This window comes from Lates calcarifer, linkage group LG6 (genome assembly GCF_001640805.2).
Source record: "Lates calcarifer isolate ASB-BC8 linkage group LG6, TLL_Latcal_v3, whole genome shotgun sequence".
Lineage (NCBI taxonomy): Eukaryota > Metazoa > Chordata > Actinopteri > Centropomidae > Lates > Lates calcarifer.
In genome coordinates this window covers 9,693-26,596 of record NC_066838.1, presented here as the reverse complement: position 1 = coordinate 26,596, position 16,904 = coordinate 9,693, and the positions used below count along the sequence as shown (strand labels likewise).

Below are 16,904 nucleotides of genomic sequence, written 5' to 3'. Positions count from 1 at the left end.
AATAGTTAGAGTGAAGTGTTTTATTTCCAGGAGGAGTCCGAGGGAGCAGAGAACGATGACGCAGATGACATGCCCGAAGTCCAAGAAACGGTGTCTGTTGTACCAGGAAGCACTCTACTGTGGAGGATAGATTCCAGACCAGCTCACTCTGCTATGGTATAAAAATAAAAACGTGTGCACAGACAGACTGAAACACACAGAGGTACAAATCACACACCCCTGAGTCTCAGTGGCAAGAAATTTGAGTTAACATTTTGTTTCAAAGGAGGCTCCTGCACACATCAGGAGTGAATCAGTTGACAGTCAGTTGATTAAATGCTTTTCAGATACAAAAAATGCAGTGAATGGGTTGTTGCAGTCAATGGTTTATCTTAAATGTGAATGCTGATACTTGATTTTGATTGGTGATCAAACAGATTTGAATGTATATAGGACAAATGATTAATGACTTAGAGTTAGACAGACTTTATTGATCCCTTTGGGATGACTCCCTCAGGGATATTAAGTTTCCAGCAGCTTATACAGATAGACACAGCACACAGGACAGTTGCAAACGACAGTTTGCAAACAACAGACAGAAGCAGCACACAGGACAGTTTGCAAACAACACAAAATATAAATAGAGTAGAATAAGAATGAATTAAGATAAATATACTGAGTATATTGGACTGTATATGGCATTAAGGTAAATATAAATATACTGAACTGTATATGGCTGGCGGTGGATGAAGTTATTGAGTGTCCAGGTGGGTTATTGCACATTAAGTGGCTACCACTCTCTTCTGTCCTCCTCCTCCCCCCAAGTGAGGAGTCAGAGAGCGTGAGGGCATGTGTGTTGTCCAGTCCAGTTTGTTATCCATCCACAGCCTGAGGTATTTGTAAGAGTCCACAGCCTCCACCTCAGCTCCCTCTAACAGGACTGGTCGCGGTCTTGGTCTGGACCTCCCAAAGTCAATGACTAGCTCCTTCATCTTAGAGGTGTTGAGCTGTAGGTGGTTAGTGTGGCGCCATGCAGCAAAATCCCCCACCAGTCTCTGATACTCCTCCTCTCTGTCATCTCTGATGCACCCAATGATGGCTGTGTCATCGGCATACTTCTGTATGTGACACAGCTCAGAGTTGTAACAGAAGTCTGAAGTGTACAGGGTGAAGAGAAGAGGGGCCAGCACTGTGGCCTAGGGGGGCTCCAGTGCTGCTGACCACAGTGTCAGACGTGAGTAATGGAATACACATCCACATTTACATACACACACACTCAAAATCCTGCTCATCCTTCCCCCAGATGTACAACTTCACAAACTTTGCGATGTCTCTCAATGAACTGGAGCCTGGAATGGAGGCCATCTTGGCCCCTACTGACTGTCGCTTCAGGCCTGACATCAGAGCCATGGAGAATGGCAACATGGGTAATGTAATTTAAGAGTCTTCTCAGTGAAAAATGCATTTCTGGTTGCCTGAACAAACTAATTTGTTTGCCAGCTGTGCCCTACAGAAACCTTATATTCTTTTAAATAAATAAATTAAAAGCATGATGAGAAGTTACAGCTGACGTTCAGATTATTCTTTCAAGACTTTTCAGTAATGCTACATTTTGTTGCTGAATAATAAATGTAAAAGAATGGTGTATTAAAATTACTCCCAGTGAGACAAAAAGATTATTAATAATAAGACTGTTCTAAGAGTATACAACCTTATTAACTTGAAGTGAAAATGTATTGAAAAACTAGTCACTTTTACTTGATCCACAAGCCAAATGGTCTCAGGCAGAAACCACAGAGGCTGTGACTTGTTTTTGTGCAGATGAGGCGAGTAAGGAGAAGGAGAGACTGGAGGAGAAGCAGAGAGCTGCCAGAAAGGAGAGAGCCAAGAATGAAGAGGAGTGGTCTACTAGGTAGGAAACATGCACCTACACATACAGCTTCCAGTGCTCTCCAGTGTTCATTTAAATTAAATTAACCATCAGATGGTACAAACACAACATACCAATAATGTTGTTTATCAAGTACATCATGTTGCAGAAACAGCAAAAACCAGTTGAATGTCTGGACTAGACTTATAGTTCCACATGTGCTTTGACACCAATGCTGTGTTAAAGAAATGTTATACGCAAAATTGGGAAATTATGCTTTTTCTCTTTTCTTTTGAGAGATGGGTGAGAAGGTTAATAATATGCTCATGTTGGTTCATTCAATATGTATCCACAACCAGCTGCCAGTTAGCTTGGTTCAGCATAAAGAGTGGAAACATGAGGCTATAGCTAAACTGTCTGTCTTCAAAGGTAACAAAATTTACCTACCAGCACCTAAAGCTAAAGATAATAAACTAGCTCCAGGCTTAGTTAAAGCAGTCAGGGACAGTAAGATGATAATTATTAAGAATGTTCCTGAACAGGGGAGCAAGTGTTTTCTTTTAGGTCATTTTATTGGCTCTTTTCTAAATCAGACACTGAATTTCAATGTAAAGAATAAAAAGCAAATATTCCCACAAACACAAAGTCCACTGACTTTATGTGACATTCTGCAAGCCCAGATTTTTTTTTAGCATTGAAATCTTTAAATGAGGGGTGACATGGTGGTGCAGTGGTTAGCACTGTTGCCTCACAGCAGGAAGGTCCTGAATTCGAGCCCTGGTTTGCCTGTGGGATTTTCTGTGTTTTTCTGTGACTTTTCTGTGTGTTCTCTCTGTGCCTGTGTGGGTTCTCTCCAGGTACTCTGGCTTCCTCCCACAGTCCAAAGATGTGTGTTAGGTTAATTGGTGACTCTAAATTTCCTGTAGGTGTGAATGTGAGTGTGAGTGTGGTTGTTTGTCTTTATGCGGTATGTTGGCCCTGCTATGGATTGGCGATCCGTACAGGGTGTACCCCACCTCTCCCCCAATGTCAGCTGGGATTGGCTCCAGCACCCACACGATCCTTAAATTACATTAGAACAAATAATGGTAGCACCAACAGTTCAATCAGGAGAGACTTAGAGAAAAACATGCACAAATCTGGATTAGAATAGAATTTTATTGTGCACAGGAGAAAGAGTTTTGGCGCTTAGACCCCAGCATGGGGAAGCATTCAGATTTTAAAGTGGTGCTTCCGATATAGGAAACTACCCCCCAAAAATTAAGGTAAACCATACCTGGCGCATAATGCTAAATGGGAGAAAGAGCAAAAATGTTTTGATCCGCACATAAAAGCAGCTACCATGGAATGGTAAAGAGGAAAGAGTGGTAGCTATGCAGGGAAGAAAGGCGAGCTATTAGGGATTAAGGGACTGGCGAAAATAAAGAGGTCAAAAGTTATTAGAGTGGGAAATGCTATGTGATGCATGAAGAGATGCTCTAGGTGATTGTGAAAGGTGGTGATTGAATGAATATAGCAGAGAATAGGGGAAACTTAGCAGAGCTGGGAAACGTTCATAAAATTCAGATGATGTGCGCGGGGATAGCTTTCCTGACTGAAGTATCATTTCAATCAGGACAGTGTAGTAGGAGAACAAAAGAGTGTGAGAAAGAAGAGAAATGAAGAGGGATAAATTGCGTGAACATGGAATGATAGACTTGAGCACAGAAGAAGATTGCAACAGAGAGTAGTAAGGTGTGGCCTGCACCCTTTACCCTCTACACAGAAGAACCTCCCCCCAAAAGTAAGGTGTACTGTACCTGATGAGCAACCTAAATCAGAGGAAAGGAAGCAAGCAAGGGGGAGTACCATGAAGCAGGGGAATGCAGTGGTGATGCACAGGAAAAGCAGTTGCTGGGAGATGGCCATAATGCGGGAATGCAACAGGGATGCAGGAGATGCAGGAATGCAGCAGAGATGCAGGAGAAATGCAGGGATGGCTATAAAGCCGGGAATACGGGAATGATGCTGGAGGCCATTATGCCAGGAATGCGGGGAATGCGGGAATCATGCTGGAGGCCATTATGCCGGGATGATGCGGGAGTGATGCGGGAGGAATGCAGGGAATGCGGGAATGATGCTGGAGGCCATTATGCCGGGAATGCAGGAGTGATGCGGGAGGAATGCAGTAGTGACACACACTGTGTGTGAGCACTGTGCATGCACAGCTTTCACTGCTGATTGGCTGTTGCCATGCTCTGTGTGTAACCAATCAGATGGTGCTGTGGGTGGGACAATGCTGGAGACAGCATAGGGACTGCAGACAAAGAGGCGTCAAAATGCTGAATATAGGCGCCGATAATCGGCCCAGCCGATAACCGGTCGATCCCTAGAATGCAGGGATGCCATTATGCAGGGACTGCGGGGAATGAAACAGAAGAAATGCAGGGATGGCTATAAGGCGGGGAATGCGGGAGTGATGCGGGAGAAATGCAGGGATGGCCATTATGCAGGGAATGTGGAACTGATGCTGGAGAAGTGCATGGAATGGTAAATGGACTGTACTTATAAAGCGCTTTTCTAGTCAGGACCACTCACAGCGCTTCACGCTACATGTCGCATTCACCCCAACACATGCACATTCGCGGGGAACTTATTATGAATATGGTGCTCTTCTTAACACGCACATGCCCCGATGCATACAGACATTGGGGCAATTTTGGGGTTCTGTATCTTGCCCAAGGATACTTCGGCATGGACTGGAGGAGCCGGGGAACGACCAACCACCTCAGTAGGTGGGCGACCGCTCTACCTCCTGTGCCAACGCTGCCCCATTATGCCATTATGCGGGAAATGCAGGAGTGATGTGGGAGGAATGCTGGGGAAAGGCCATGCTGTGGGGAATGCAAGAAGAATGCGGGAAAATGCAATAATGTGGGAAAGGCCATAATGGGAAATGCAACTGGAATGCAGGAATGCCATGATGCAGGAAATGCAAGGTGAAACGGGGAGCATGCAAAGGGCCACAGAGAATGTTTGTAACATCACCACCACCACCAGTATATGCAAGACAAACATGTAATCGGACTACGAAGCTAGCTGAGCAGCCGAAGCTGAGGCAGAATCTAGACTGCAATGAGGAGTAGGTGCAGGAGGAGCAGAGGCCTATTGTCGAAGACAGGCAGGGGAATTCCTTGCATTGGAACTGAGGTGACAGTACCTATTCTAAATGAATAACCAGAATATGCTGAGGAGATAGATTACACTTGTGAAGAACCTTATGAGTGATGATTAAACCATGCTTAACATGGGGTGATTGCCTGATGTTAAAACATGACCCTCTCTAAGCAGGACGGAAGCAGAACTTGGAAGGTGATAGGGCATCTGTTACCTGGAGCAGAGGGAAACACTAGCAGTTAAAACAGGGGAAATGCCAGTGATGACGCTGAGAAAATTAGAACATGAGCAGAAATCATGACCAGTATATGCATAACTTACAAGTTCAGAGAACACTGAGCAGCTGAGGCAAATATCTGGAAACCATAGCTGAAAGGACCAGCAGCCCTGTAACTGGAGAGAGGCTGGAATATTCTTTGGATTGTGGCTGACTTTGCAGCACCTATTAAAATACACTGTGAGTGAAATGAATGGGGAAAACAGATCCTCTCTGGGACAGATGTCATATTATGCAGGAACAGTGTGTGGATGGGCACCTATAGGTGCTGAAAGGGAACATAATTTTAATAATGCTGAAATTGGATTGGAAGGCTAGGAAAGGGGATCAATGCCTTAGCATAAATTGAATCCTGGCGAGCATGCACGACCAGTGAGTCTGAAATGGCAGACATAATGCGGTAATTAAGAGGAAGTATCTGGACAGGTTTTGCAGGGGAAATATATATTTATATATATATAAATATATATTAATTAATTAATTGATTTATTTAATTAAAAAAAATAATATATATGTATTATATATACACTATATTTACGTGCTTTCCAAGGTTGAAACTAAATGTTCATGCAAATTTGGGACTTAGAGACTAGATGATATCTAGTATATAAAAAAAATCTGCTTGAGGATTCCCCTTAGCAGCCTGCTGTGGAAGACTAGAGGGGTAAATAAACAGAAGACCGATCTCTATTTATTTATTTATTTATTATTTTAATTTAGCTCATATTTATTTATTATTAAACCGTAGGCATGGTAGAAGAGATTTTTTTTTTTTTAATTAAACCCCGTCCGCTGAGGTGCTGGTGATGCAGAGGGATCAGATCTACACTACCGTGGATTAAAGAAAGACTACTACTACTGCTTGGAAGCCCAGCAAACGTGAATTGGCTGAGAACAGTAACGACGCACTGAAACTTTAACTGCTTCTGGGGCTTTGTACGTATACAAGGTGAAATGTTTGCTGCTGTGATGTGAGGCCTATCTAAAGGCGCAGGACTGGGATGGCAGAAGCCGGAGAGTGGGGACAGCCTCTGGTGCGCTTACAGTGGCTGGAAAACAAAACACGGCTGAGATGTATGGGTTTGCGCTACGAACACTGAAGCTAAGGCAGCTTAAGCCTGAAGACTGAGTCGAAGCTTGAAGTGATCTCACCGGCATGTGTAGGAGGACGGCGTGGCTGGAACGGTATGACGGCATGGTCGCGGCTGGAGCAGCTGGAGGAGCAGCGGTCCGGCGGGAGAAGAAGAACGCCGACTGAAAAGATTGCTTTGCAGCGTGCTTTCCGGCTCGTGAACTGAGAGAGCAAGAGTTTGAGGCTGGAGAATGTCCTAACTGATAATCTGGTACAATTATCCTGACACAGATCATAGGGCATACAGTGCCATAACAATGCACCGCCATTCAGAAAATACAGCAGTACGCATTGTGAAGCTAAAAAATGTAAGAAACATGCATTTAGGCAAGCTTAAAGATTACATCTTAGTAAAGGATAAATAAGTTTTGTGAGTTTTGGCGCTTGTTTAGGCTCCCTAAAAGGCCATTCAAGTGGCACCGGAAGAAGAAGAAAAAAAAAATACTTAAACCAAACGAAAACAATAGGATCCTTGCAACTTCGTTGCATGGCCCCATTGGGACCCTGCAACTCGTTGCTCGGGCTCTAACAAGGAAATGGCTGAGCAAATCAAAAAGAAGAAATCTTGAGAAGACGTAACAATAACAGTAAAAGGAAAATTTAAAAAGAATGAAAAAAATAAAAGTCATGGAGAATCCCTACATATATTTAATCTGTGTTTCTTCTGTGTATCTCTCAGGTGGTTCCTCATGGGAACCAACCCCTACACTGGCAACCAGGACTGGATCTACACTGGTGGCTACTTCAGTAGGAACTACCAAGACCTGCCTGACATCTACTGATACCTGCGAGCCTTCCACCTCTTCCTCTGTAACCTGCAATGAGAGAAATGTTAAGAATCCACATATTAACCTTTATTCCCATCTTCATCTTACTACCTTCATCATCGTCTTCCCTCTTTTAAACTCACTGACATGACCAGCACAGAATGGAAAGATGTGCAAGGAGTCACTTCTCTCAGACTCTGGCCAGGTGTTGTTTTCATCATCTTGTGTAATCACTTAATGAGCAGCAAACGTTTCCCATCTCTCTGCCGCGACAATGAGCACAATAACCCTTTTATTCCTGACCAATCCCAGTGGCAGAGAGTTGGTGCATGCAAATCAAACAACAGCCCAGTGAATTCACAGGTCCCAATCTGAATGTTACATCTTTACAATCAGTCTCGCTCCTCTGAGAAACCACTGGCCAAGCCTCTGGACAGTGAGATTTAAAAAACAGTCAAGTGTCAATTATGTGTAGAAGAAACATGAAGTAAGAAGAGATGGACAAGGATGGACATCCAGTCAATGGGGAAATCAGGGATGTGAATGCTCTTTTGACTGAAGATGGATTTTGAGGATGTTTTTTTGGAAACTTTTAAAGACTCAAACACTCAAATAAATATATATAGATGACATAGTAATGACATAGTACTCTTAAGGGGAAAAAAAATAAAATGAATTAGTCAAGACCTGGGATCATGGGATCTGATGTTTTCCTACATCCAAACAGATGAATTCATAGAGCACAGGTTGTGTGGAACACTTAAGCCCACCAAAATGTAACACATTTGTCTTAATACTTGGCTTGTAGCTTGTGTTTGACTTTAACAGTAGTTGTTGATTTTACTACCAGGAGAAATGTACAGTATGTCTAACAATCCAAAGTACTCCTAACATCAATACACTCTGCTTGCATTTATAAAAGAAAAAGTAGAGTTTAAGAAAAAATGAGCTGAATGTGTCTGGCTGCTGTGTCATAGGCTGGTAGTCCTTTCTCAGCTGCTGAGGTTTACTGATCTGAACACAGACTTCACACAAGTGCAGAAAAATCAGATTTTTCATCATCTAGTCCACACATCTTTTCATTACTAAGGAAATCTCAGCAAATGTGAAGGTACACGCCCCTCTCCGCTGACAGGTCAAAGGTCAGGATTTCGCAGCACATATAGGTTCAGTCTCCTCCTCAAGGACAGTTGAATGGAATGTGTGATCTTTAAAGTGAGTGATAAGATATAAGTAGTAGTCATCTGTACTTACTTCACCACCCTGCTGACAGAAAAAGAAATTTGAAAAAACAGAAATATTTTTTTTACTCCATTGAACAACTATAAGAACAAAGTAATACTTGTGGCCTCTGCCTGCATGTACATGTAAATCTGACCCTCGAGGACTAAATTCACTCTCACAGAGTTACACCTCATTGTACAATATGGGAGTACAGTGATTTTGATGTAATATTCATTTGTGTTCAACTGAGTGATTGTGAAGAAATTGAAAATAAAGAGTAAACGTAATGGTAAATGTACATGCACATGTGCACATACATCTGAGTAAAAATATGTAGACACTTGAAGCCATATTAACTACAGCAAAGAATGGATTTGCTGTGTGATAGGAATTGTGGACATTGTAACATTAAATACTCTTTCTCATTGGATCAGGCCCAGCGGCCAGAGAGGTCGGGAGGGCCCTGAATGTTACCTGAAAAATGTCACTGAAAGAAACACACACTACTGCAAATGGATCAGCACAAGAATCTCATTCCAAAATAGAATTTAATAAAATGAAAAACTACTCCAGTGGCACAAAAAATGAACCCATGAAAAGGACTTTTGACAGCTCAGCTGTCAGGCTGATGGAATAAAACACAACTGTACAGACTGGATATATAGTATTATGGAGCTTTATTTACAGAAAGAGACATCCTTTCTACTTTTCGAATCATGTTAAACTGCTACAACATCATGACCATGACCATGTTGCTCCCAGCAAATATTTGGGTGTAAACCACTCTGTAGCTTTATCTTAATGTTCCAAACACATAATATTTTAGATAGTTGACTGCTGAAGTTTTCAAACATTCCTCTCAGTGGGACTCTCAGAGCTACAGCTATGATTGAAGCGGACAGCTGTATTTAATGCGAACAGGTTACAACCTCCAACTCTCCAGGTTGTCGTTGGCACATCATAATATACACATTACCTGCACAGACCTCTTTGTACTGGTTTGTAATGAGATTAGTTTAAATTCTCTCTACTACTTGTCCTGCATTAGTGGACCAACCAAGATGCCCTATGAGATTTTCAGAAATACTTATTTTGAATGTTATTATTTTCATGCATTTTGTTCCCTGTAGTTTAACTACCTGATGTTTAAAAATCACATTTCATCAGTGCATTTAGGAGCTATAATGTATTCCACAACTCTATGCAACTTTTGCAGTTCAAAGTGAACAGTATGTCTGATCTGTGTTTGTACAGTGGTTTTACATTCCCCAACTCACACACACCCTCAGCCTCTATGCTACTCAGCTTGATTAATAACAACTTTGCCTTCTTAGTTCATGTTAATATATTCCAGATAATTAAAAATGATTACAACTTGTTGAATGACTTGAACTTGTCAGCATCTTGGATCAGTGTAACTTAACATTTCCATGTCATGCTTAGGCCTAGATTATTATTATTTTTTGTTTCGCTTTTTACATTCCCTTGTTTACTTTTTTTTTAAATTCATGTGTAATATTTATTATGTTTGAGGTTTTATGAAAGACTTGTGTTGACAAACCTTTTTTCTCCCTGTGCTAATGTTGCTTATCCAAACAGCTCTGAAATTTTCTTAGGACTCTGAACAGTTTTATAGAGGAGCAATGTCTAATCAGGGCTTGAAGTGAACATCATTCACCAGTTTATGGCTTGTACATTTCACTGTGCCTGTTACATCTGTCAGATTTACTAGCCAGTGCAGTATGAACATTATCAGACTGTATTTAATCACTCTGTCCCATTGGAAATTCCTTCGGCTGTTTAACCTCACAGTTTAAAATCCTGAATTTAGTTATATTTATGTGTATTTTTTCCTTTTCATTAAAATAAAGTCATTAAAAATCAATTATACAAACACTACTGAAGTTGCACTGTCACATAAATGTGAGATCAACACTGGTCAGATGCAACAGTTCAAATCAATCTAAATAGGAAACAACAGCCTTTGTTTAAAAAAAGTACTGTGAATAATTAGTATAGTAATTGCACTTGGTGTAATGGTCTAAGTAGCCAGTGAACATATGGAATGGTTATATTCACCAGTACTGATTCTGACCCTACCAGTTACTAGGCTAATGCTCTGTCATTAAACGAGATCTAGGTTTTATGTTGCTTCAGGTGTTGGTTCTTTCTATGTCTTCAGTTGAATTTTACCCTCCTTCTCTTGGACTGTATGTATGTGGTTGTCAATGCTATATGTATACACGTGTTGCACAGAGGTAATCACAAGCAAAATGACATATTATTTTGTGCAATTGATTTATTTTTATAGTATTTAAGCAGTTTTTGGTGAGAACATTGTACCAGATATTTTATTTTGAGGTAGGGGACTGTAAGGGGGTTGTATCCATGCTGTGGATAGCTTGGTATATTAATGAACGGGGGAAATGTCCACAAATAAAATCCTAATTTCAGTTTTTGACCATGATTCATTATTTGTACATGACTTAAATATAAAAATGTGTTGTCACAACAGTTTAAACCTAGTCATTTATCCATCTGTCCTCCTTTAGCCATTATATTGAATTAATGGACAAGGAATTAGAGATGTGTAGTTACAGACAAGTGTGCTGAGTACTCTGTGTGAATTAGGACTTTTCAGAAAAGTTGACCATACTGTGTTTGGTGTCTGCTTAGGGTGAGGGTGAGGGTGAGACATGGTGCCTTCCACAAGTGGCGGGTGATCATTTGTACAGAAAAAAAATCTAAATTTTAGTTCAAAGTCATTTCAGGGGGATGGTTGTTGCCATTTGGAGTGGACTGGGACTCCACCATGTTGGATATGTGCCACAGTTTAAAATGAAAGATTTCAGGCCTGAGCCAGTGCACAACTGGGATTTTCTTAAAATCATGAGCTGTAGTCCCCTAACCTAACCCAGATAATGGGTGGCTAGGTCAAGGTCCCATCACTCTATCACATTCACATTAAAAGTTATTGCTTGTCAGCTTGTCACAACCCAGATTTTTAACACTTTTGGTCGCAAACATAAGGTAAGAACCAGCAAATGCTGTGTCCTGGGAGAAGGGGAAGAACAAGTGCAATCCAAAGGACATAAGGACAACTGTCATCCTCCTGGCTCAGCTCTGTCGGACGTCGTGCAACCCCCTGGTGGACGGAAAGTGGCCACGCATATAGAAAAGTAAGCAATTTAGCTTAGACCTTCCTAAACTCCGTCTAATCCAATAGCGCTGGTAAGTCCGAAGATTCTGATTCTGATTGGCTCCTAAGAGCGGAGAGGGAGAGGGTCAGTGTGAATGTGATTTGTGTGAGTTGTGTTCTCAAGTGGGGCCCATTGCATGCGTAAACATACAGAGAGAGAGAAAAAATGCACTCACAGATGTAGAGAAAAAGTGCTCAAGAGAGAGAGAAGCGCATACTTAACCGTAAATGTAGAAAAAAGAAAAGTGCTTGAGTGAGAGGTAGAGCGTATTTAACCACATATAGATTCAGAGAGAAAAAATACACTGCTCAGCCATAATATTATGACCACTGACAGGTGAAGAGAATAATATTGATTATTTCGTTAAAATACAATGTTCTCCTGAGAAACCTTGAGTTGCGGTATTCATCTCGATGTTACTTTGACACGTACCACCGCAGAGGCGGTCCTGGCTAGATTTACGCCTCGGGCGAACCATCCCTTCCCCCGGCCCCACAAAAAAGGACTTACCCCCAAACCCCACCACCAACACAACAATATATTGTATTATTTGTATTATTTTATTACATATCATCTTAAATATAACCTACTGTCACTCACATCACTCATAGAAATCTGCATACCTTTTTCTTTTGGCCGTTTCTCCTCTTCTTCTTTTCTTCTTTTTCTAAACTGGGCACCTGATGGCTTTACATTTTTCACATAACCAAATCAATTACGTGTAGGCATATGGGTCTATGTTAATTATGAAATACAATTTTTTTGGAAGCAGTTTGTGTTGTGTGAGCTGGCATCAGTCTATCCTTCGCCCCCCTCCCCCTTGCCAACCTCTGCAGTCGCAAGTTGATCCTCCTCCCCCCTCCCCCTTGCCTCTTCGGACACACACAACCTGTATGACTCTCAGCAGCAAGTTGACGTGACAATGACTCCACTAACTTGACATGGAAATGAGCGGTAGTCTAGAAAACTGGCGAGTTTTGTTTTTTTGTTTTTTTTTAGGGCGCCCTCGTGCGCAATCACATAGATTGCGCCCTGGGCGGTCGCCCACATTACCCATAGCACAAACCGGCCCTGCCTCTTTCTGTCGCTGATAAAGCTCAAAATTAACATATGCTGTCTCCAGCGAAAGGAGAGGAGAAAATGACAAATCAGCCACTTTAATATGAATGTTTGTGAAATTCGAATGGTTGTGAATGATCTGGGTGTATGAAAACGGTCAGCGGCCGACCGGGATATTTTCCCTTCTGTGGACTCACAGTGAGTCCCGCGTTTGAAAATCATCCTGTCTCGGCTTCTGCTCACTCAATAAGCTCAGAATGAAAAACTGCTGTCTAGTGAAAGGAGAGGAGAAAGTAAAATCTCATTCACGTTTATATGAATATTGGTCAAATTCTATTGTTCATGTACAGTCGGGATGTATAGAAACTGTGAGCCTCCGACGGAGATCTTTTTCCCTTCTGTCGACTCAAAGTGGGTCCAGCGTTTGAAAGTCCTCCTGTCTCGGCTTCTGCTCACAGTGAGTCCCGCGTCTGAAAGTCCGCCTGTCTCGGCTTCTGCTCGCTCATTAAGCTCAGAATTATCAAATGCTGTCTCCAGTGAACGGAGAAGAAAAGATGATATTTCAGCCATTTTAATATGAATATTTGCCCAATTCTAATTTTAATGAACTGTATAGATGTATGAAAAAAGTCCGTGACCAAGGGGGAACATTTTCCCTTCTGTGGACTCACAGTGAGTCCCGCGTCTGAAAGTCCTCCTGTACTGGCTTCTGCTCACAGCGAGTCCTACGTCTGAAAATCATCCTGTCTCGGCTTCTGCTCACAGTGAGTCCCGCGTCTGAAAGTCCTCCTGTCCCCGCTTCTGCTCACAGCGAGTCCCGCGTCTGAAAGTCCGCCTGTCTCGGCTTCTGCTCGCTCATTAAGCTCAGAATTCTCAAATGCTGTCTCCATTGACCGGAGAAGAAAAGATGATATTTCAGCCACTTTAATATGAATATTGGCCCAATTCTAATTTTAATGAACTGTATAGATGTATGGAAGAAGTCCGTGACCAAGGGGGAACATTTTCCCTTCTGTGGACTCACAGTGAGTCCCGCGTCTGAAAGTCCTCCTGTCCCGGCTTCTGCTCACAGCGAGTCCCGCGTCTGAAAGTCCGCCTGTCTCGGCTTCAGCTCGCTCAGTAACCTCAGAATGAAAAACTGCTGTCCAGTGAAAGGAGAGAAGATAGTAAAATCTCATTCACGTCTATATGAATATTGGTCCAATTCTATTGTTCATGTACAGTCGGGATGTATGGAAACTGTCAGCCCCCGAGGTGGATCTTTTTCCCCTCTGTCGACTCACAGTGGGTCCCGCGTTTGAAAATCATCCTGTCTCGGCTTCTGCTCACAGCGAGTCCCGCGTTTGAAACTCCTGCTGTCTCGGCTTCTGCTCATAGTTAGTCCCGCGTCTGAAAGTCCGCCTGTCTCGGCTTCTGCTCGCTCACTAAGTTCAGAATGAAAAACTGCTGTCTAGTGAAAGGAGAAGAGAAAGTCAAATCTCATTGACGTGTATATGCATATTTGTCAAATTCTAGTGTTCATGTACAGTCGGGATGTATGGAAACTGTGAGCCGTCGAGGGGGATCTTTTTCCCTTCTGTCGACTCACATTGAGTCCCGCGTCTGAAAGTCCTCCTGTCTCGGCTTCTGCTCACAGTGATTCCCGCGTCTGAAAGTCCTCCTGTCCCGGCTTCTGCTCACAGCGAGTCCCGCGTTTGAAAGTCCTCCTGTGTCGGCTTCTGCTCGCTCACTAAGCTCAGAATGAAAAACTGCTGTCTAGTGAAAGGAGAGGAGAAAGTAAAATCTCAGCCAATTTAATAAAAGTGTTTGTCAAATTCTAATGTTCATCAACAATCTGGGTGTATGAAAGTGCCCGAGGGAGATCTTTTTCCCTTCTATAGACTCACAGTGAGTATGGTATCTGAAATTCTTCGTGTATCCGCTTCTGCTCTCTCATTAAGCTCACAATTAACGACTGCTGTCTCATGTGAAAGGAGAGACCTTCTTTAGAGGCTGCATTTCAGACCAGTGTGTGGAAAAAGCCCGAAAATCCACGTATCGCTGCTCAATATCTAATGTTTATCAACTTTCATTTCATGAATAAACAAAATAGACGGCAGTCTGAGGCCAGTGAGTCAACATCTGCGTTTTACTTCTTTGTGTCGCTGATAAAGCTCACAATTAACAAATGCTGTCTCAAGCGAAAGGAGAGGAGAAAATGACAAATCAGCCACTTCAATATGAATGTTTGTTAAATTCGAATGGTTGTGAATAATCTGGGTGTATGGAAACTGTCAGCGGCCGACCGGGATATTTTCCCTTCTGTGGACTCACAGTGAGTCCCGCGTCTGAAAGTCGTCTTGTCCCGGCTTCAGCTTGCTCAGTAACATCAGAATGAAAAACTGCTGTCTAGTGAAAGGAGAGGAGAAAGTAAAATCTCATTCACTTCTATATGAATATTGGTCCAATTCTATTGATCATGTACAGTCGGGATATATGGAAACTGTGAGCCGCCGAGGGGGATCTTTTTCCCTTCTGTCGACTCACAGTGAGTCCCGCGTCTGAAATTCCTCCTGTCTCGGCTTCTGCTCACAGCGAGTCCCGCGTGTGAAAGTCCTCCTGTCCCGGCTTCTGCTCGCTCACTAAGCTCAATCTGGGTGTATGAAATTAAGCTCACAATTAACAAATGCTGTCACCCAGATTGTTGATGAACATTAGAATTTGACAAACACTTTTATTAAATTGGCTGAGATTTTACTTTCTCCTCTCCTTTCACTAGACAGCACTTTTTCATTCTGAGCTTAATGAGCGAGCAGAAGCCGAGACAGGAAGGACCTTCAGAACCGGGACTCGCTGTGAGCAGAAGCCGAGACAGGCGGACTGTCAGACGCGGGAATCACTGTGAGCAGAATCCGAGACAGGAGGACCTTCAGAAGCGGGACTCGCTGTGAGTAGACAGAAGGGAAAAAGATCCCCCTCGGCGGCTCACAGTTTCCATACATCCCGACTGTACATGATCAATAGAATTGGACCAATATTCATATAAAAGTGAATGAGATTTTACTTTCTCCTCTCCTTTCACTAGACAGCAGTTTTTCATTCTTAGCTTAATGAGCGAGCAGAAGCCGAGACAGGAAGGACCTTCAGAACAGGGACTCGCTGTGAGCAGAAGCCGAGACAGGAGGACTTTCAGACGCCCGTATCCCGGTCGGCCTCTGACCGTTTCCATACACCCAGATTATTCACAACCATTCGAATTTCACAAACATTCATATTAAAGTGGCTGAATTGTCATTTTCTCCTCTCCTTTCGCTTGAGACAGCATTTGTTAATTGTGAGCTTTATCAGCGACACAAAGAAGTAAAACGCAGATGTTGACTCACTGGCCTCAGACTGCTGTCTATTTTGTTTATTCATGAAATGAAAGTTGATAAACATTAGATACTGAGCAGCGATACTGGATTTTCGGGCTTTTTCACACACTGGTCTGAAATGCAGCCTCTAAAGAAGGTCTCTCCTTTCACATGAGACAGCAGTCGTTAATTGTGAGCTTAATGAGAGAGCAGAAGCGGATACACGAAGACTTTCAGATACTATACTCAGTGTGAATCCACAGAAGGGAAAAAAATCTCCCTCGGCCACTTTCATACACCCAGATTGTTGATGAACATTAGAATTTGACAAACACTTTTATTAAATTGGCTGAGATTTTACTTTCTCCTCTCCTTTCACTAGACAGCACTTTTTCATTCTGAGCTTAATGAGCGAGCAGAAGCCGAGACAGGAAGGACCTTCAGAACCGGGACTCGCTGTGAGCAGAAGCCGAGACAGGCGCACTGTCAGACGCGGGAATCACTGTGAGCAGAATCCGAGACAGGAGGACCTTCAGACGCGGGACTCACTGTGAGTCCACAGACGGGAAAATGTTTCCCCTCGGCCACAGACTGTTTCCATACATCCCGACATTACATGATCAATAGAATTGGACCAATATTCATATAAAAGTGAATGAGATTTTACTTTCTCCTCTCCTTTCACTAGACAGCACTTTTTCATTCTGAGCTTAATGAGCGAGCGGAATCCGAGACAGGAAGGACCTTCAGAACCGGGACTCGCTGTGAGCAGAAGCCGAGACAGGCGCACTGTCAGACGCGGGAATCACTGTGAGCAGAAGCCGAGACAGCAAGACTTTCAGACGCGGGACTCACTGTGAGTCCACAGACGGGAAAATGTTTCCCCTCGGTCACAGACTGTTTCCATA

The 16,904-nt window shown here is 42.7% G+C and overlaps 1 protein-coding gene across 3 annotated transcripts in view; it reads left to right on the top strand.

Annotated features, from left to right (window-relative positions):
* The window catches only part of LOC108900464 (oxysterol-binding protein-related protein 2), a 49,708-nt gene extending 38,850 nt beyond the window's left edge, over window positions 1-10,858 (top strand). For 2 of the 3 annotated variants that reach the window (XM_018701515.2, XM_018701514.2), the window contains exons 11-14: window positions 31-156; window positions 1,283-1,406; window positions 1,801-1,891; window positions 7,094-10,858. In XM_018701515.2, coding sequence (XP_018557031.1) covers window positions 31-156; window positions 1,283-1,406; window positions 1,801-1,891; window positions 7,094-7,196 — 444 coding nt within the window. In that variant the 3' untranslated portion in view covers window positions 7,197-10,858. The remainder of the gene's footprint in view (window positions 1-30; window positions 157-1,282; window positions 1,407-1,800; window positions 1,892-7,093) is intronic. The other variant, XM_018701516.2, reaches the window with a different exon arrangement.
* Window positions 10,859-16,904: the final 6,046 nt, after the last annotated feature.